Source organism: Octopus bimaculoides, chromosome 3 (genome assembly GCF_046866305.1).
Source record: "Octopus bimaculoides isolate indiv1 chromosome 3, ASM4686630v1, whole genome shotgun sequence".
NCBI classification, from domain to species: Eukaryota; Metazoa; Mollusca; class Cephalopoda; order Octopoda; family Octopodidae; genus Octopus; species Octopus bimaculoides.
Genome location: NC_142930.1, coordinates 105388207 through 105411181, shown reverse-complemented (window position 1 = coordinate 105411181; position 22975 = coordinate 105388207). Strand labels below are relative to the sequence as shown.

The 22975-nt window shown below is 34.8% G+C and overlaps 1 protein-coding gene across 1 annotated transcript in view; it reads right to left on the bottom strand.

Moving 5' to 3' along the window:
* LOC106880771 (meiosis 1 arrest protein-like) overlaps positions 1-22975 on the bottom strand; it is a 148429-nt gene that overhangs the window by 45921 nt on the left and 79533 nt on the right. Inside the window, exons 8-9 of the mRNA XM_014930867.3 lie at positions 4405-4484; positions 1034-1177 (exon numbers count right to left, since the gene is read on the bottom strand). Of these exons, the coding sequence (XP_014786353.1) occupies positions 1034-1177; positions 4405-4484 (224 nt within the window). The remainder of the gene's footprint in view (positions 1-1033; positions 1178-4404; positions 4485-22975) is intronic.

Here is a 22975-nt window from a genome sequence, read left to right as displayed (position 1 = left end):
GGTATATGCGTATATTCACAAAATGAGATTCACACTTGTTTCCACCAACATATGTGACAGTGATATCATCAATATCACTCTTACTTCCGTTATTTTTTTAAACATATGAAATAAGGTAAGCTAAGGCACTTATTTCATAGTTCTTAGATAGATAAAAATCAAAACCTACCTCAGCATGGTTTTGAATTCAGAATGTAAAGGGCAAAATTAAATAATGATGATGATAACTATGACAACAATGACAACAATAACAACCACCACCAACAACAATAACAACAATGCCATTACTGCTGCCACCACCATGATGATTGGGTCACTTTTCATGTTAAGAACAATCAATTACATTGACATACTAAATGACACTTATTGATGAACGGATGAATGATATAGTTAACTCTTCAAATGATTTCCAAGCAGAAGATACAAAGGTATTTAATCTATAGCTTCCTCATTTCTGCAAATCTTTATCCCTTCTAATAACAAGAATAGTAATCTTTATCACTGGCATTTTGATACAAAGTTTGGAGCAGGGCACAGTGAATTAAAAATAAAAGTAATGCTTTCTGATTTGGCAAAAAACTATGCACTTTGAGTTGAGGTTTGGCATCTGTTTTACTGTTCCTGAAAGGATGTTAAAGTTAACACCAGTAAGAACTTAATTCAGAAAATAAAGGATAAAACTAAGTACCTCAAGGTACTTTGTCTGACACTGTCAAATTCATCATCTAGTGCACACCTAATTATTATAATAATGATTTAGAATAGTTATATTATGTCACATATTTTTGGTTAGTGCACATATGATTACAGTAACTTCATGGCTTGACTGGTAGTGATGATTGTCAAAGTCAACTTGTGGGATTCAAAGCGAGAGTGTAAAGGATGTAATTGAGTATTGCAAAGTATTTTGTTTGATGATTTACTGATCCTGCTATCCATCACCCTTATAAAAATAATAGTAAAACCGTCAACATTATCAGCAGCAATAGTTACAGAAATTAAGATACACTGAAGAATAATTTTCCAATCTTACCATTCCAAATATGAGAGATTCACACAAAGCCGAGGATGGTAATATTTGCTTGATGCAAACTATGATCAAAGGATGTGTTGTTCGCGATAAATTTGATCCTGGGGACAGCAAAGGCTTGCCACTTGTGTTATCCATACAAAGAAGCTGCATTTGTGTTTTCATAAATATTGATAAGACAAAAACCAAAGAAATTATTAAGACAAAATCAATGGAATTAAGCTGTGGAAATATATTCTAAGGTACAAATATAAACTTAATCTTTAACTTCATATGATATGTGTGTGTATGTACATATATATGTATGAATAAATGCATATATGCATGTGTGTGCATGTATGTATATATGTATATATGAATATGTATGTGTATATATATGTATGTATTTTAATAAACAAGATATATGTGTAAAAACTAACATTTCCTTTTTCTAAGCTGAGATTCGAAACCGAATCTAAGGATTCTCACTCATCTGATCTACCACTGGCCAAACAGACGTGAAAGAAATTTCTTTGTCCTGTTAAGAAGTGATGGATGGTTTTTACCTTCGACCTGCGACTTCAGCTGTGTCATTTAAGGTTCAAGTGGACAGAAGGCAACCTACATAGGTAGGAATTTCTGCTGTGGTATGTCTGTCCTTCTAGCTGTCATGACCATTATAAATACAGTAATCTGTCAAGGAATGGGAGTGAGAGAGATAGCCAGAGGCGAGACAGCCAGCAAGTAACTTCGCCAGTTAAGCAGGCAACAAAGAACCAGATATTCAGCATGAATGACCCAACACAGAAGTAGAAGCAGAACATAAACAGACACCACTGAATAATCAATGCACACAGACACAAAATATGTCCGGCTCTACCTCATCATATCGACACAGTATTTACCCTGTTAATTTCTTCTTGGTCAGCTCAAAGTAAGTTGGTAATGTCATGTAGTGAGATATTTGGTGTATACAACAAGTAAATGCAAGTGCTGTTTAAATAAATTATTTAAACTACAATCCAATACTTTCCAATTGTTTTACTTAGATGTCATCCACATGCCTGTTTCACCTGCTACCTCAACATCTTTTCCTACACCTTTCCTACTACATATGTAAACAATCTCATACTTACTATGAAGGTAACTTGAAACTTAAAAGTTGAAATTAATAACAAATAAATAATGGTGAAATATTAACCAACTAATTCAAAGTAGTCATAGTCTCTCATTTAAGTATTGGAACCTTATAAAGTGTCAATACAATACAGATTTATTGTCTTGTTTACTTGAAAACAACATCACCAACACCACCAAAAAAAAAAAATAGTTACAGGAAAGATTACATCGCATTTAGATAAATAAATTTTGAATATATTAAGGTCTAGTATATTAACTTGCTTCATACACTCCATTGAATATGAATCTTTCTTTGCAGAAATACTGCATTTGTTTACACATGAAAAATTTATTCATAAATATGTTGTGTTTTATGTACTGGGTCTTAGAGTTATACCTTCTAACTGCTATGATAGAGTACTTGCAACAACTTTATTTTGCAATCAGTTAGATGGGAGAAAAAAAAACAGAAACAATATATAAGAAAAGCAAATAACATGTAATGACAGAAGCAAAGGAAATAATAGCCATTAAGTATGTAGTTATAGATATACTATACCTATGCCTAACCAACAAACTTACAATATACTGTACTGGTTAACCCATTACCTACCAGTGATCTCATATAAGATCACTTAAAAATTACAAATTTCGTATTTACACATATCTAACCTTTTTGCTATATCTACTAGGTATATTTCTCTGATATTCAAATAAGGTTTGCTAATTTTTCACCCAATATCTCGCTTATCTCTATTTAAGATGTTATTTTGAAATGTTATTTTGATCATTCCAGCATGTTTCTAAGACTGTTTTATGCTAGAAATCAAAGTTTCATAAAAAAATTCCAGTTAATAGAATTATGGGAGGTAATGGGTTAATAATAGCACAGTATTGTGAGTAGAACTATGAGTAAAATTATGAATCTTTGAAGTACTCTGATCAAGATATTACAATTTAAAACCATATTGATGTTCTCTGCTCCCAAGTTTGGGAAACCTGCAAGTTAGTTTCGTAGGTCATGGACAAACTACTCACATGAGTAGTTTGTTCATGAGTGGGTAGCAAGGAAATTAGGAGAAAACTTTGATAATGACAATGATATTTAGGATTGTGTATGCTATATTTTTTTACTGTTGAAGCTATCATGTACATTTATGTCAGGTCTGTGAGTAATTGAATAGGTTTTTTGCTCTGTTAGTATTTAATATCAGAATATTTAAACACCTTGTGTTTTGTCTCTGTGGCATGCATGCATTTATGCTAGAAATTTATATATACATATATATATCATAAATATACAGGGATTAGCATTGAGTTGCTTCTCCAACATACTGAAAATTTTAGAAATAGCAGTCAAAGAACTACTGATTCTAAACTACAAATTTTTCTCTAAACGGATGGCGATATTTATGGCACACATAGAACAAAAACCGGAGGGAAAAGCGTAAACAAAACAAGTCTTTAGTTAATTGGATACGAATCGTTTCATGGTTAAGCGAATGAAAATTTCACTATTCCGTATCCAATTAACTAAAGACTTGTTCTGTTTACGCTTTTCCCTCCGGTTTTTTGTTCTATGTGTGCCATAAATATCACCATCCGTTTAGAGAAAAATTTGTAGTTTAGAATCAGTAGTTCTTTGACTGCTATTTCTAAAATTTTCAGTATGTTGGAGAAGCAACTCAATGCTAATCCCTGTATATTTATGATGATAAATGGTTTTACCGATAAAGGTTTTTTCATACTGAACTACTTGGCAAAATTGTTAATTATTAATTCTATTATTAATTGACGATTCCCTGCCCTTATTCTTGTATATTTTATATACATATATATATATGTATATTGTTTTACTTGTGAATTAACAAGGCAAGCAATGGTATCATGTAGGAGAGATCTCCACAATTATTCAAGCAAACCACTTGGGAATGTTGGTACTTGTCATATGAAATCATTGGTTCCCTTGTTGATACAAAATAAAGAATATTTATCCCACAATATGGAGTTGAATACACATTCTCACTATTTGATACTAGCATGTGTGTGTGTGTGTGTGTGTGTGTATTATGTGCAAGACAGCAGAACGTAAAGGAAATAGGACATCTCATTCTACTTGCTTTACTCTACCAAACACATAGACAACAATGCTATTCAGGTAACATGTCAGCTGTAACAGCTCATGCACATATCAAATTTTATGTGACTATTTAACACCCTACTATCATAAAAAAAGAAACAAAACTGAGAATAAATATGGAAAATTAGTTACTCACATAGTGTTCTCTGAATGGAATATGAATGGGATTGATGATGCTAGTTAGGACATCACACTTTATCACCATAGGAATATCATCTATCAGAAAAGATTATGTCAGATAATTTATACATGAACAATTAATGAGACAACATACTTGATTTTGAACTTTAAAACCTTAAAATATCAATGTTTTTGAATGGGATACTTAATTTCTATCACCCAGTTAATGGTTACATATCCAACTGACCAGGTCATAGAAGTGCAATGAAACTTTTTCACATTTCATAGTAGAAAGTAACATCAAGAAGTAAACAAGAAGTGAATATAACAGCATTTGTATGTTCTTAAATGGCTAAAATGATTCTTCTACAATGTAACTGCTTAAGCATACATACATTATGTATAGGAGTTACAAACTTGTGACATAGAGGACAACTGGGAATTCTTGTGGGACAGCTTGCTGAGTGCCACAGACCAAATCTGTGGGTGTTGCAAAGTCCCAACCAGACCTAGGGTAACGTGGTGGTGGAACAATGCAGTAGACAGGACCATTAGAGCAAAGAAACGGGTCTGGAAGGACTGGAAGAGTTGGGGTAGCAGGGAACTGTATCAGACAGCCAGAAGGGAAGCTAGGAGACAGGTATATCTAGCCAAGGGAGAAGCAAAAAAGAAGTTTGCCTATGTCTAGCAATGAGAGGACCAGAGAACTGAAATTATTTTGGATTGCAAGACAGTGTGTGAGAGAAAATCGTGATGCCATAAGAGAGAAATGTGTCCACATGGATGATGGTGCACTTGAATTTAATGATTCTGCAAAGAAAGAAGCTTGGAAATGCCATTGTGAAAGACTTCTGAATGTGGAGGATGAATGGGAGGACAAGAGTCTACCAAACATTGACCCAATTGAGGGACCAGCTACTCAAATCGACAGTACCTTGGTAGATAAATCAATTAAGGATATGAAAACAGGGAAAGCACTCGGTCCACTCGGAATCATTGCTGAGACGCTTCAAATATCTGGTGGTGTGGGTTATGGTCTTGTCACCCATATTGTAAATCAAATGGTTTACAAAGGAGTCATACCCAATGACTAGTGTAGCAGCACCATAATCAACTGCTACAAAGGTAAAGGTTATACCTTAGATAGAAATAATTACAGAGGTATCAAATTTTTGGATCACATACCTTACACTTGTTCAACTTTTAAAATTATTTCTCACAGAAATTCACCAAATAAGTAGAACATATTTTACCACACCGAACAACTGAGTACAGCCTATCCTATTTGAACAAAGAAATTCTCAAAATAACTTTACCTTCTTACTAAACTTTCTTTAAAGTTCAGAGGTCTTCCCCACTACTACTTCACACATCTATGCTAATTTGTCAAACCACATCACTTACTACTATTGCTGGTGTCAAACTCTTTGCTGCTAATGATACTGCCAATTTCTACCAGGACAACTGTGTCAAACTCCTTCATACACCAAACTAGTCAACGAGGGTAAAAGTACATGCAGGAGTGGTGTTATGAAATCCCACCATCCTGAAGAAATCAGGAAAGTAAGAAAACTGTGGAAAAAGTACAATATCACAGTGGTTCTTCAGCATGACTGACATTGTATGGCTGAAACAAATAAAAGAAATAAAAGAAAAACACACACAGACGTACACATCATCATCATCATTTAATGTCCCTTTTTCCATGATGGTATGGGTTGGATGATTTGACAAGAACAGATGAGCTAGAGGGCTCTACTAGGTTCTATGTCTGCTCTGACATACTTTCTACAGCTGGATGCTCTTTATAACACCAACCACTTAATTGAGTGCACTTGGTGCTTTTTCTATGGCACCAGCACCGGTGAGGTTGCCAAGTACCCACAAGATAGATCCTTCAACTAAGCAGGGTATAGACTGGAGGAATAAGAAACGATGATAGAAGGAGAGGAGCAGGTGTCTTTCTGAAGAGGTGAATATGTGGCTTGCCCACCTGGAAATTGAGAAAGAGAAAGAAAGCAAGAAAGAAAGAGATGTGAGGTCCAGGTACAATGTGAATATGAAACAAGAGGAAGTGGGTTGAGTGAAAACAGTGTGTCAAATGACAAGAGATAAGGAATGAGTTTGAAGCAGGGGATAACAGTTCAGTGTAGGGGAAGTGGAGAAAATAGTGTATTGCAGGAGATTGATGGAAGAGTAGGTGTCAGGGGATGATTTCTGGAAGAAGGCTTTACAGAGCCTCAATTCTCCTGAGATGGACAGGGCTTCTTAAGCACAGTATAATGCCATTCATCTTAGTCCCTTGTTGTGTCTGTGAGCTTCAACATCTTGAGGTCAGTCTTTACCACTTCGTCCCATGTCTACCTAGGTCTATCTCTTCTATATGTTCCTTCCACATTTGGCGATTGATAATTCTTTATACAGCTGTCCTCATTCATTTACATCACATGATCCTACCAGTGCAGTCTTCTCTCCTGTACATCACATCGAATGCCTCTTATACTTAATTTTTCTCTTTGTACATGCACACTGACATTGCACATCTATTAGAGCATACTTGCTTGATTTCTTTCAAGTCTTGCATGTCTTTTTCATTCACAGCCATGTAGCATTGCTGTTCATACATAGGCATCATACAATCTGCCTTTCATTCTGAGAGAGAGGCTTCTTGTAACCAACAGAGGTAAAATTTCTCTGAACTTTTCCCAGCCAATTAGTATTCTAGCAACCATACATTCAGAGCATCCTCCTTCACTGCTTATTAGATCACCTGAATAACAAAAACTATCTTCTACTTCTAGAGAGCCTCCTGGGCATTTCAGAACATGATGTATATACAAGATGTATGTACCAACTTCCCTTTTATCCACTTCTAAAAACATTTGGTTCTCTGGCTAACCATACAAACTAATAGTAACCATTTCAGTACCTTTTAATATGAACATTGTAGCAGTTAGAACATGTTACATCCAGCAAAAAGTATGTTAACTCGACGCATGAAAAACAATGTTAATGGTATAGTACAAGTACAAGTGCAACCATGTTGTTAAGTGCTTCACAACCATGAGGTTCTTCTTTTGATCTCACTCCACAGCACTCTGAGCATGTTTTCAACTGTAGCTTCAGGATGACTAATGCTTTGAGCTGATGGAATCTATATGTATCTATGTCTATGTTTGTATATAATGCTGCATTCAGTTATAGCTCTTAACATGGAAAGGTAAATGAGCCATTTCATAATTAGATATTGTTAAAACAAATGCTTTACTAAAATAAATACTAGAGTTGATGTGATTGGTTAAAATCCCTTGAAGATTGTTCTCCACACTTATCACAACCTAATGGCTGACACCAGTGAAAAAAAAATACAAATTTTGACATAAACTTGCAGAATTTGAATTATTAGAAATGGAGAACAAAGAATTTATTATCAGCACAACTGAATTTGCTATTATTGAAGAAGTTAAATTACAAAATTATTATTGTAAAAAGAATATATGAATACACTATATCAATAATAGGCATGTAAACATCTTTGCTACTATATATTCATCTTAATCAAAATATGTTTTATGTAGTATTAATAATTTAATAATTTTCATGATATTCAGATGAAAAGAATAATAAAAAAGATATTTGCAATTATAATGAGAAAGCAAGAAACTCTATAATGCACTCCATTAGCAAGTCTAATTTTAATGATCAGTAAATATTTTTGAAGAAAAAAATATATCAACTGATTGACACAACTAACGGCATTTCAAAATACAATAAAGTTATGTAAATTAGATGACTATTTTGATAAATTATATTACAATCTTGACATAAATCTAGTTCAAATATATTATTTGTTTCTTGAATTTCATGTTTTTTTCCAGTTGTTTGAAAATAGTATATAAAGAATGTCAGAAACCATACTTCTTAAAAAAACAGATGTAACAAAAAGTTGATGTTACACCAAAACACAGGACATGAATTTTAAAAAGATTAGAACACAGAGGTGATATAGCCTGTGAGAAATTCAATTATCTTATTGGTAAGCATCAAACAGGCAGCAAAACAAACATTCAATTCTCCAGAGACACAAACACTTGAATGAAATTAGTAACCAATATGAAATAAAGTGGATTTTTGTCTACGAATTAATCATGTTTTATTTATTTCACAACAATGATTATCAAGTGAAATATACATCAGAGATGCTTTCCTACACAGAAACTACAGGGGTTAAAAAGAAATATTGCAAGCTCTTCTTCTGGTGGTAACTAAAGTTATTAGAAACCCTTTCATATCATCAACAGATAACTGAGGGTCACAGGCATTTTGCTTCTGAGCCTGATAGCTTTGCCTCAGCAAGGCAGTGAGGACTGAATTATCTTTTGGTTGCATTTTCTTGTCAACCACAAACACCTTGAACTGGTTTCTGCTGCCATGCCTATCTTCTTGGTGGTTTTCTTCATCACTTTGCATTGCAAACCAATCTTCTGCTGGAAATAGCATGCTAATTATGCTGGAAAGCTGTGGCAGCCAAATTTAATTGGGAATGAATCAATGTGCAATACTTTGAAAGGTACCGCATCCAACAAGTTTTCTTTCAGTTGGTGAGAAATGTCAAGTCTCTCTTCCCACAATTGTTCTTTTTGCACTCATGAATAGCAAGAACATGTTTGATCAGAACAACATTACTGCTCCCTCTTCTGGGAAGACAAGTTTACCCTTCAGGATCACTTGCATCCTCTAGTAGAAAATAGGTCACCAGCAATTGCTTTCACTTTACAAGCCTTGTCACTTTCCTTAAGAATTTGATACACTTGAGTAGTGACAGCTACTGTTTATCAGCTTCAACTCTCTGCAAGTCCATCCATTTGGATTTACAAAAGGAGTTTTTATAATGTCTCCTTTTGCATCAGCCTTTTCCTGATGCTCTTGGGTATCCAGTTAAAGTGTGATTCAAGGTGCAAAGAGTAGCTCCACACTATGGGTCTTCTGTCTTTTGTCATTTTTTAAGGTTATATGGTCTTGGTAAGAGATCAGTGATGGCACACAGAAGACACGATGATTTTCCCTGGTCAGCTTCAGAATTTCCTCCAGGACAGTGGGCACTTAAGTGTCTGGTCCCACTGTCTTTGGTGGACAAGCTCAACCACTTTTGCACAGTGATCTTCCTCAGTTCTAGCAATAGGTTTGTGACCACCCAAAAGTACTACAAATATTGAGCAACCTGTTACAATGCCCTTTTCCAGGCTCTCCCACCTGGTGGGGAAATTTCCCACAATGAATCTACCGAGAATCTAATCTTCAGTAAATTTATATGTGACATTGATAACTTGACTGCTGCTGTTGGTATTTGGTAGTATACCAGTGCACTTTAGATTAGCTAGTGGAGCACACTTGAGTAAGCTTTGGCAAGATCTAACCATACTACCGTATATTTCTATTCCACTTACCTCCTTAATGATGTGGTTGATTGCTGATGTATGCTCCAAGCATCCAGAGTAGCTTGGAATTCCCGTTTTGGACATTTGTGTTAATGTACCCATTGGCCAGTATATATACTGATCAAATGTTCATTTAATGACATTTAAGCATGAGTTTAGAAATGTAAGCCCATTATATATGGCATTAATGTCAATTGATTGCTAGAAAAAATGGTGAGGGCGACTCTTTTAACCAAAACTTTAGCTATTGTAGAAATATTTAAAATACTAGCTCTTTCATATGAAATAGAATGGAAGTTATTACAAATTAAAGAAAAATAAAATGAAACAAAGCCATAACAAAGTTTGTACATATTATTTTAAAGTCACTGATTTAGTATCTTCAACTCAAACTCATGTTTTAAACAAACATTGTGCCATAGAACCACAAACACACCTCATACACTGACATCCAGCTTACATGGTAAGCCTCACACAACCACAAAAGTATCTCTTACACTAAAAACCTTGCTCAATGCACATCACACAACTACAGACATCTACACTAACATCATACGTAATAGATACAAACATCTTTTCTACACAGTGACACAGGAAACTTTTAACAAGTTCACACATACCAAACACCAGGGACCAGGTCACTGAACTAATGATGGAGCCACAATGTGGGTCACTTTAACTGCAAGAAATAGCAGCAAAACCACTCTAAAAAGCACATCCTATAGTCTTAAATAAGGACAGGAGATTAAATGATATAGTCCTACACACCCATAAAAGGATAAAAATGAGCACAATGTGGATGCCTTTCACCACAGGTTTGTTTCATCACGATTGAGACTGAAGCTAAACCACAACAATAACATGGTTAGGACTCTTGAAGTAGTGGAAATTTAGCAGATAACAGATTAATGAAGTAATGTGAGTGAATAGGAGTAATGATGAAACTGTTCATGATCATTCCAGAAGCTGTTCATGATCATTCCAGAACTGAATCAGTGATTTTGTTGAGAGAAATATAGCAAGAGGTTTCATAATGTGTATAGTGTGGGAACCATATCTAAAGTTGTTCTTGCAATATTATTTCAAAACATGAATTAGTGAGATGGATTCAGATACCAAAGTGATGAAATAAATGTTTTTAAATACTGTCAGTTGTTTTGGCAATGCATCTAACTTGTTCCAGAACATCGTTAATTATGACAGAAATGTTACGTCAAATAAAATGTGTATTTAGGGACAATTCATTCCAAAACCATAACCAAGTACAAAAGTTTACACTCCAAAGAGCCCTTTAAAAAATAAAATGTAAGACATGGGCCCTCAGTGCAGAGAACTTGCAAGAACTTGAGAGGAATGTAGCTAGTATGCTCAGATACATGTGCAACACCAGTGTGTATATAGAATGCGCAAATATGTTGGGAGAAAAATTAAACATAAGATGAATCAGATGTAGCATGTAAGAGAGAAGACAGTAATGGTTAAGTCATGTGAAGTGTATGGATGAGAAATATTATATTAAAAAAGTGCCAACTGATTAAAATTGATGGAACAGGTGGAAAGGTAGGGACCAGGAAGGTGTGGGATGAAGTGGTGAGGATTTATCTCAAGACGTTGAGCCTTACAGAGGAGATAACAAAAGACTGAAATATCTGGCGATATGAGGTTCTCTAGAAGACCTGCCAAAACTGAGTTCTAGAAGTGCACACCTTATGTTGAAGCACCCCCCCCCCCCCCGAACCAAACTACCTTTCATATGCACAACATTTACCTCTCCCCAGTGACACTCTTGCAGCCTACCCCATTTTGTCCTTTCTTTTTCGTATCCTCTCCTCCACAATCAACAGTATCATTACTATCCTGCTACTCCCCACCCCACCTGCACTCTTATGCATTCTTCTCTCTTCCCCAACTCATGGCTCATCAGTCATCACTCTTTAATTTGACCTGATTTTTTACAGAGACTGCCTCTCCATCCCCTCATCTACTTCTCATAGAATCATGCAATACCCCACCTACCCACTTCCACTCACTTGGACACCTTATTTCCACTATCTTTTGGCAACTCTTATTGATCATTCACTCTCCTAGTAAATGTGAGTAACCATGTAGCTCTTCTACAAAAATTACCTCTGTACCCCACCACCACCACCTCTCTTACTTTAACTCTTCATCCCTTAACATAAAGCTGATTCCACCCTCCCTTGGGGTTCATAGTTTTGCAAGCTGCATGGCAATCTCAGTAGCGCTGGAGGTATTAATGAACAGAATGAAAAAAATAATAAATAAGAAATCCATATCATTCTATAGATCTCTTTTTCTCTCTCTCTCCCTCTCCTGAAGATATAAAAGCTAATGGATACTGAGATAAATATTTATGAAACAAACTGGTATTATTCTACTTCATAAATAACAATAATGTGTAAAATGAAAAATACAATTAAATTTTTTAAAATAATTAATTAATCACTAATTAAATCCATGGTCAGTTTCATTCCTAGTGATATATCATTAGATTTACTTTTGGTTTGATACATATAATTAACAGCTTACATATATTTCAACACATGCATATGCACAAATGATTAACTTTAAAGAAAGAAAAATAGGCAAAGTTTGGTGAATGAAAAAATTATAAATTAGCAATTTTAAAAATTACACAATTTCTCACTTGAGTTTGGCAGGCTGTTCAGTCAAATTCAAAGATAGCAAGGTGGCAGAGGAGAAAAAAGACTGTTGATAAAAAGAGAAGTAATTTCTAAATTTCTGAGATCTATTTTTTCTACAAGAGAACAGTCTGTTACATGTATTATAGAAGAAAAAGCAGAAGTAGAAGGTTCTTTGATCATTTTTTTATGGAAATTATCTAGAGTGGATTACTGCAGCCTATTTTTCTGAACAAGTAGTGCAATGCTTTCTCACTTTCTCAGAAAATAGTTCAAACCTGACTCAACATCTTCTAAGACAGTGTTGCATTCTCACAATTTCTAAATTCACATCAAAGACAAAAAATAATCATTCTTCAGCTCCTTTGAAATACATATTCTTTTTGTCCTCTTTTTCAAAGTCAATGTAACATGGTACCTATTGGTTGACAAAATGATGAACTGAGGTAATGTAATATATTATTTTTTACACAAAAAATAGCAAAAAAATTCCTTTGCTGACACCTTAGCTTATTTACTTCTATATTATAATCTCTGAGCCAAAGGACCTGTAAACATTTAGATGACCTATTTAAAATTGTAACCAAATTTCCTCAAATTACATTCAACCATCTTAAAACAGGGTAAGAATATATTACATTAGATTATTCGGTTCAGGATACTTATAAGGTGAAGGGATAGTCATACTGTTGACCATAAATCTTCTCAATCAGAGATGTAACTTGGAGTTAAAAAAAAAAAAGCCTTTAAACTTGCAATCTAAGGACAAATAGTCCAATACCTTACCCATTCAACCATTTTGCAATTGTCCATAATAGAGTGGTTATCACTCTTGTATACATAGTTTAATATATTTGATATCAGGGTGCTTTCTCATTCTACTTCAGATAAAGCTATTCAATCACATAATCTTACACATCTAATAACTTATGCTAAATATATTTTTCTGTAAGTGTTATATTCAGTCTATGCACACTATCTATGGTTTTGTTACCAACAGAAATAGCAGATATCTCGGTAAATATCATTCTTGTTTTAACACCAACTTTTCCATGCTTGCCATAGGTCAAATGGAATTTGTTAAGGTAGATTTTCTTAGGCTGTATGACGTTCATATCACTAACACTCACCTATTTCTAAGTATGGTAATATTTCCCCATAGCCAGACATGTGTTCACAAAGATTGCAAATTATGGACATTGCTTGTATGACAGTGATGCTTCTTTATGACTTTCATGTGATATCAAGACAAGGAGACATAAACACACTCACACAGGTGCATAACCACACACATATACATACACACACATGTATACACAAATTATATTATATTGTAGAAGACACTTGTCCAAAATGCCACACAGTGGGACTGAGTCTGAAACCATGTGGTTGAGAAGCAAACATTATGATCACATACCTAATTTAACCTCCATTCACATGGAAAATATACAAAATACCTAATCAAAGAAATAAAAATATCTTTTGGCATCTTTTGGTTTAGTAAATCAAACATTACTTTATATATTAATAACAACAGCAACAGCAACACCAACAGTGACAGCAAGCATTTGCAATTTAAATCAAAACAAATAAGATGTCTGAAATAAGTTCAAGATAACAATCATCACAGAGATTTGAAAGAGAAAAGTATACAAATCTCTACTCAAGCTAGACATGTCTTTCACAAATAAATACAATTTAATCATATGGAAATTACAATAACCTGAGGAATAGTAGAAGATTTATACTGAGATGAATAGATTTGCATTTATTTGGATAAATATTATGAATTTTTGTATATTTTTAGGTAACATAAGGGGATAAAGAAAAGTATTAACAACTTTTCTTCCTGAAAAGTTCCCCATACTTTAGTAAAAAATTATCAAATTATTTGGCAATATAGTTCTTAAACATAAAGATACAAAGATAATATCTAAGATATCATCATTGGAAGCAGTGGCAGAACCATTATTGCTGCCCCCCCCCCCTCCCACCCCTACATGCATGAAGATAATCATCATCACTTCAGAGTCTTGTTTCATGCTGGCAGGATCTGAATAAGATTGTCCTACATCAACAGCAGTAGTATTGTTATCATCGATGTTGTTTTTATTATCATCGTCATCATCATTGCAAAAAGTTCTATTCTAACAAGTTCATTTAATGCACAGTGTTTTCCTCATTAGCATAAAGCATATAGTATAAATGAAATGAGATATCAACAAAGTAACTTACTTAGTTTTCTATGAAGAAAGTGAGAATTTACAATACTCATTTGTCTAGCAAACTATCTGAGAAAATTAACTCTGACTCTAGCCTCTATACCTGAGAATTGATCCCTTCACTTCTTCCTCTTCAGTTTCCCTCTTTGTAAGCACTTACCACTAACATCACACATTATTCTGTTTTCTCCAGCATGCAGGTAGGGCATTTGTCTGGAGAAAATTTGCCTCAACAAATTCTGTCCAACACATGCAAGCATGGAAAAGCAAACATTAAAACGATGATGATGATGGTGATGATGATGATGATGATGATGATGTTGATGATGATGATGCACTAACCATTCACCTCCCAAATCATACCTGGGCTATTATATTTCCTATATATATTTCATGACATATTCAACATTAAACCACTGACTCAGCTTTTATTTCATGAATATTAGCCTTTCATATCCAGTGAATGACAGCAAAAGTTCTTCTCCATGTTGGCACATGCAGAAGCATGTCTATGTGCATTTGCTTCAGTATGAGTGTGCATACATACAAACACACACATACATATATATACTATTTATGATATATATATATATATATATATATATATATATATATATATATATATATATATGCATATAAATATGAGCTGCAGCAAAAATTTTTATCAGTGAACATGTTGCAGTTTCTAGCAATAAAAATGTTGACAGAATATTACAAATAAACGTTTAAATGAAGTTGACAGTTTGTTTTTTAATAGCTAACTTCTGTCTTCTACACTGCAATTGCTAAATATATATCATTATACACAATACATACATATATATATATATATATATATATATATATATATATATATATATACACACACACACAAACAGGCGTAGGAGTCACTGTGTGGTAAGTAGCTTGCTTACCAACCACATGGTTCTGGGTTCAGTCCCACTGCATGGCACCTTGGGCAAGTGTCTTCTGCTATAGCCTCAGGCCGACCAAAGCTTGTGAGTGGTAAAGGAAACTGAAAAGAAGCCCGTCGTATATATATGTATGTGTGTATGTTTGTGTCTGTGTTTATCCCCCCAACATCACTTGACAACCGATGCTGGTGTTTATACGTCCACGTAATTTAGCGGTTCGGCAAAAGAGACCGATAGAATAAGTACTAGACTTCCAAAGAATAAATCCTGGAGTTGATTTGCTCGACTAAAGGCAGTGCTCCAGCATGGCCACAGTCAAATGACTGAAACAAGTAAAAGAGATAAAAAAGACACACACACACACACACACACACACGCACATATATATATATATATATAATTTAAAGGAAAACCACTATTAAATAATTCAATAAAGAAGAACTCAACTCACACCCTCCGGAAAACAAATATATCACAAAAACCTTACTCAAAAAATCAATAAAATACAAAAGGAATAGCTAGTAAATGGTATAAAATGATTACACACGTTTCGTGGCTATATTTTCAAATAGATAACCAATTCAATTAATAATTCTGTTAATAATCAAATCAATCTAGTTAAATCTATTCAAAAATAGAGTCACTCGTAATTTATTCGAAAAAATAGCCACGAAACATGCGTAGTCATTTTATACCATTTACTAGTTATTCTATGCCACATAGAGTAGCAAATCTTGTGCTCCTTGAGGGTTACAAAGCAACTTCACTAATGGTGGTACTTTCATAAAATGCACCCATCTGCTCTATAAAGTAGTTCACATATAAGTAGAGATTATGCAATGTTGAGTGAAGCCTTCAAATTTGTTTTGTCAAGGATATGTTAATTTCCTTTGTACTGGTAGCAGGATAAATTGCATCAAGTATATATATACTTAAACTAATTGATGTTAAGAAAAGCATCCAACTGGAGAAATAAAGTCAAAAATAGAACATACAAGCCACAAATGCATGCATGCATGCACGTGCACACACACACACAAGTGCATACATGCACACACACACACACACACTTTAACTCTTAATGCCAGTTCACTTTGCATCCACATTCCTAAGGTTGATATCAATGCATAGCAACTTTGGCTAGTATTGCAGTCTCATGTTGACCAAAGATTTGAAAGGAAAAAAATAATACATAGATAGAAAGTGCATGAAAATTTTGGTGGTGGACCTAATCTGTCCCTCAGTTTATCTGCACTACATAGTCCTTGGATGCCTTTAATGAACCAAGTCCCCAGTATAAGGGTAACTAGAACCTGATGTGCTGCTTTCTACAGCAGTGATCCATTAATCATTGAGCTAATTAGAGATTTTCTGTATAACTGTTTAGCATGCTAGACTTAGTAGCCAAATCTCCCTCAAATCATACTCAACCATTGGAAAAAAGAAACAAATTGGATATAAAGCCTACAAGAGTGTAGTTCAGCTGATACATTGGTTGACAGCCTAAAGAGACAAAAAGGAAACCATGACTATTTACTGAGCCTTCTCTATCATCACCATCATCATTTAACGTCTACCTTCCATACTGGTACGGATTGGATGGTTTGACAGGAGTTGGCCAGGCAGGAGCCTGCACCAAACTGTGTCTGTTTTGGCAGGGTTTTTATGGCTGGATGCCCTTCCTAAAACCAACCACCTGACAACCTCTTTGAATTTAAAGAGACTCCTCCTTCTAGGGTCCAAATGTACTCTTGTTTACCTTGCCAAATTTTATGAGTGGTCATAATTGTTTAGAATCTATTACATAGACAACAGGAGATAACTCTAACTTAGAATATTTTTATAGATACCGACTTTTCTTGTTATAACTGTATAATTCTTATTTATAAAGCAATCTACAAAGAACCTAATCTATGACAAAACAAAGCAAAACAAGCGTATCAACTTCACTCAACTTTCTATGTGATATATTATCCAATATATTTACCCAACAAACAAACAAGACATAAATTTTGAAATATTTGGACAATATGTTTTATTATTGTTGTTGTTGTTGTTATTATTATTATTATTTATATTACACATTGACAATAGTTAAGGGAATAATGCCAAAACTAGTGCTCCTTTGGAATTAATTATTCTGTTGATTTACCATAATATTTCATTGTAAAGAAATCAGTTTATAAACAGGCAATATGAACGAGAAACATTTCTACAAAACAAAAAAAAGAAAATTGTAAAATAGGGTCCAAAATTACAATAATTGATCACTTGAGAGCAATTGCTTTTACACGGTTTAATAAGAAAAAATATTCTATAATGGCTACATAAATATTGGCTATTAAAGGACTCTAGAGGAGAAGTTAAAAATTTACAATGTAAATTATTTCCTTTGATTTGTATTTTATGAAACAATACTTAGATATTTTACTTAAAGCAAGGAGAGAAATACACACACACATGCGCATGTGCACGCATGCTTGTGTGCGCATGCCTGTGTGTGTGTGTGCACACGCGTGTATGTGTGTGTGCGCACGCATGTATGTGTGTGTGCACATTTGTTTCAAATTCACTTCTCTAAATTAACATGAGTTTGGTTATGTTTGCAGACCTCTGATATTTGCAAATGAATTGCTGATCGCTGGAATTGCTTGCACAAGAGTTTACATTATTCTTTAAAACCACTGTAACTTTCCTGTTTCTGATAATTCAGTCTTAAAGTGGGAGTGGTATCTATGTTCAGCCACAGAACACGAGGAAAGCAACAGAGTATGCCAAGCAACACAAGCCCTTAAGAAGAGTTTATGATTATAAGGTTATTTATCCCATCATTCTATTTCTTTCTTTCTCACTCACTCTGAAGGATAAAAGGCAAAGTCAACTGTATTGGGATCTGAACACAAAGCATGCAGAAAGGACATGAAAAATTGAAACACTTTGTAGTGTTCAATCATTTCTGCTTCTCTAATGCCCATCATTATCATCAACATTTTAACCCTTTTGTTACCATAGTTCTGTTGAAATACACTGCTTCTGTTCTAGTGAAGTTTCAAAATAATAAAGAATTCTGCAAAATAACTTCATCATTATGACATTGGTGTTTGGAACATAGATTAACATGAAATTTTGATGGAGGATTTAAAATTTTATCACTTTAAAACAGGAAGTTTGACTCATAAAATGCAAATTTTCCCATGTTGTTAAAGATTCAACCTGTTATCTGTAGAACAGAGTTATTTAAATTGCTACTTTTCATCAACGAGACCCATCATACTAAAACTTTACTTCTTTACATGACCTCTCTCAAATGTTAACTGAAAGGCACTCAGTACATTTTGTTGTATAAGAGGAGGGTCTTTATGCCAACAATAAACATGTACTGGTTCAATTTCACTTCTTTTATTATTATTAGTCAACCATTAAGTATTTGACCAATTACTTAATCAATTGTTTGATTAATCATTCAGTCTATCAGTAAATCAGCAAGTTTCCTCAGAGTCCTTTTGTTGTCATTCCCAACCTCATCAATGACGTTGCTGGCATAACTATGGATGGCAGCAGATCTCTCCTATTCACTGTATCATCTGCCTGTGTAACTAAGGATATATTGTTCCTTTTCCACACAACCATCTCTTTGGCATTTATTATCTGTCTTACAATAATGAAGAATGCTGTTAGACCTATCTGCATTGAATTTGTACTTAATACACTGTTCCATCACTTAATCTTACCATTGTCCCTCTCAGCTAGTATCTACCACTTGTATTTTCCCTCTACTGTACTCTCACCTTCTATCACTATGTTTTTCCCCATCAGAGTTTTGCATTCTCCATCAATTTTTTTCTATTCAGCTTCTCCGTCTATGCTTTGAGTGAATATACTCATGAATGTGTACTAAGGACTTCAGTTATATAAGGTACAAGACAACCTCATTAAGCTGGTACTAAAATTAAATTCATTCAGTACACTCTCTAAAGATGCTGGCAATTGAATGAAGATAATTTTTAGTCTTGTTGAGTACATGATGACTGCTTCAATACTTGTGCCACAATAAAGTATACCCTGTGCAATCTGTAAAGTGGCTAGAGATAGGAAGTAAGACATACTCTTTGAGCCAGACAAGAGGGTAGAAATTCTGTATAAGAACTGACTGGGACTGTGACAACCTGTTGACTCCATGCTAACATAGAAAGCAGATTTTACTTGATGATGATGATAATCATGATCATGATATGTATGCAAAAAGCATCCAGCCATAAAAACCATGCCAAAGTAGACATTGTAGCTTGGCACAGTCCGCGAGTTAGCCAGCTCCTGTTAAACAATCCAATCCATGCCAGCATGGAAAATGAGCATTAAAGATGATAATGATGATGATGATGATGATGATGATGATGATGATGATGATGATAATAACTGCAACATTTATGCACGCAACAATAAGCAGTTCTGTACCCTATATTTCTTTTAATGGGTTTAACTTTATTTTGCCTTTGATTATTTTTGCCCTCTTCTGTTTCTCATGTTGCTTTGTCTTTCAAACTTTCACCACCTGGACAACATTCATTTTTAGACCAAGAAAACAAACATTTTCAACAGTACCAAGACAAATCTTTACACATAAAAAAAAAAAAATCAGCAGACATGAACAACACAATTAAAAACCTTAAAACTTTATTACAAACACTAGGTCACAGAGTCTTTGATAATCAGTCATAGCAACAACTGTATAGTTTTGAAAACAAAATATTCCTCTTTAGGACAAGAGAATATTTCAACCTTGATCAGTTGTAGATCCTAGAATTGTAGAGCTGTAAAGTCCCCAGTCTTTGTGCATATTTTTCCTAACATAACCTACACAAAACTGAACATTAACTACATCAGTTTCACTAGTCTTAGAGGGCTTTGAAAGTGATGGGTGTTGTCATGCCTCATACCAAGAGATAATAAGGTAAAGAAAGGAGAAACACTGAATCTATATCCTTTCAAATACATTTATTTCTTCTTTGAGAAAACTCTTCTGAAACGCTTGAATTCTCTCTCAACCTTAGCACACAGATATATTCCATTCCATGGAAGTGATTTTTTTTTTTGTATATTCAAACTACAGTTCATTTTCTTTGACTTTGTTCATAAACTTTTAGCTATCTATAATATCAGTAGATTTTAAATCTTTATAAAACAGATTCTAATAAGAGCCCAATATGCACATGTAGAAAGAATATCCTATCATTTGGTTAAATTAAATCTCTTAGAGCAATGGAAATATAATGGCCTGATTAATGTGAGTTCAATCTTAAGTCCAAAACATGAATTAATAATTCATTAATAGTAAAATGCATAAAAGGAAACTAAGAGATTCAATCTGCATTAACTTTCTGGATTCAAAGTTTTTCTGACTATCCTAAGTCAACAGAACAATATATCAACAGCAGTTACATAAATGTATATATACTATATGTGAGTGAGTGTGAGTGTATCTGGATGGCATGCATCATCATCGTCATTATATGTCTGCTTTCCATGCTAGCATGGGTTGGACGATTTGACTGGGGACTGGCAAACTAGATGGTTACACCAGACTCCAATCTGATCTGGCAGAGTTTCTACAGCTGGATGCCCTTCCTAACGCCAACCACTCCAAGAGTGTAGTGGGTGCTTTTTACGTGCCACCAACACAAGGGCCAGTCAGGCAGCACTAGCAATGGCCACGCTCAAATGGTGTTTTTTTACGTGCCACCTGCACAGGAGTCACTCCAATGTTCTGTTCACATGCCACTGGCACAAGTGCCAGTAAGGTGAAGCTGGAAACGATCGCGCTCAAATGGTACTTTTTACGTGCCACCAGCATGGGAGCGAGACCGCTGCTTTCGCAGTGATCCCGCTCGAATGGTGCTGTTAGCGCTCTACTGGCATGGGTGCTGGTCATCAAATTCATGGTGGAAAACTTCATTTCACAACCACATGGTTTCTGGTTCAATTCAACTTGGTGTTATGTACCATTTGAGAAATAATTTGACTGGAATTTGGCAGACAGAAACTATGCAGAAGCCTCTCCCTTTCTCTTCCCCCCACCCCTGCACACACACACACAAATATAGATATATAAAACTGTATATAAAAGCAGATTAATATTAAACTAAATGATTACTCAATACTTTTTATCATACTACATATTTATTACTTTTTATTAGGAAAACATCAATATGACTTTGATGTTTCAGCTTACTCGCCTTCATTGGAAAGTGATTTACTTTGATTCTTTTTTGGAGCTAACTGGTTCTTGACAGATGTTCTTTTAGGTAAATGGAGCAATGTAATAGTTATTAGGTATGACTTAAGTAGACAGGGAAAGTATTTTGTTGTGGGACAGAGGAGGATAGGAAGAACATATGTGTTTGAAGAGTGTGTATTGATAGAAAAGTATGTGAGTATTATTTTGATTTTTATGTGGGAATGTTGTTTAGGATTCAGTCAGGTAGGGAAGTAAGAGTCTGAACAAATATATGTATATGAGATGAGTGTGTGTGTGTATCAATATCATCATCATCATCATCATCAACAACATCTTTTAACGTCCATTTTCCATGCTGGCATGGGTTGGACAGTTTGACTGAGGAGGACTGGCAAGTCAGGAGGCTGCGCCAGGCTCCAATCTGTTCTGGCAAGGTTTCTACGGCTGGATACCCTTCCTAATGCCAACCACTTTGAGAGTGTAGTGGGTGCTTTTTACATGCCACAGGCATGGGTGCCAGTCAGGTGGCACTGGTATTGGCCACGACAACGATTTCACTTGACTCAAGAGGTCTTCTCAAGTACAGCATATTGCCCGATGATTAAAGGGTACTTTTAAACAGGCCCGTTATGTGACACTGGCATTGGTTGTGGATATGAGCTCACTTGACTAGTCAGGTCTTTTCAAGCACAGCATATCTCCAAAGGTCTCGGTCACTTATCATTGTCTCTGTGAGGCTCAACATTTGAAAGCCATACTTCACCACCTCATCCCAGGTCTTCCTGGGTTTATCTCTTTCACAGTTTCCCTCCACTGTTAGGGTTTCACAATTGTCGTCCAATGTGCCCGTTGAAGTTGCCAGCCACAAAGAGAATGTCTCTTGTCATTTGCCAATGAGGTAGTTTGCAAGACAGTGTCATAAAATCGATCTTTCTGTTCATCAGGTAGCTAAGATAATGGTTGCTAATCCATGTTGCAGCCCTAATCTAAGCTTAAGTATACTTTGATTACCTTATCAACCCATTTCTCTGCAAGGAGTATACCCACACTGCCAACCCTGTCAGTGTTCCCTACCCAGAAAATCTTATACCTATAGTTCTTTGCCTGTGAGGAAC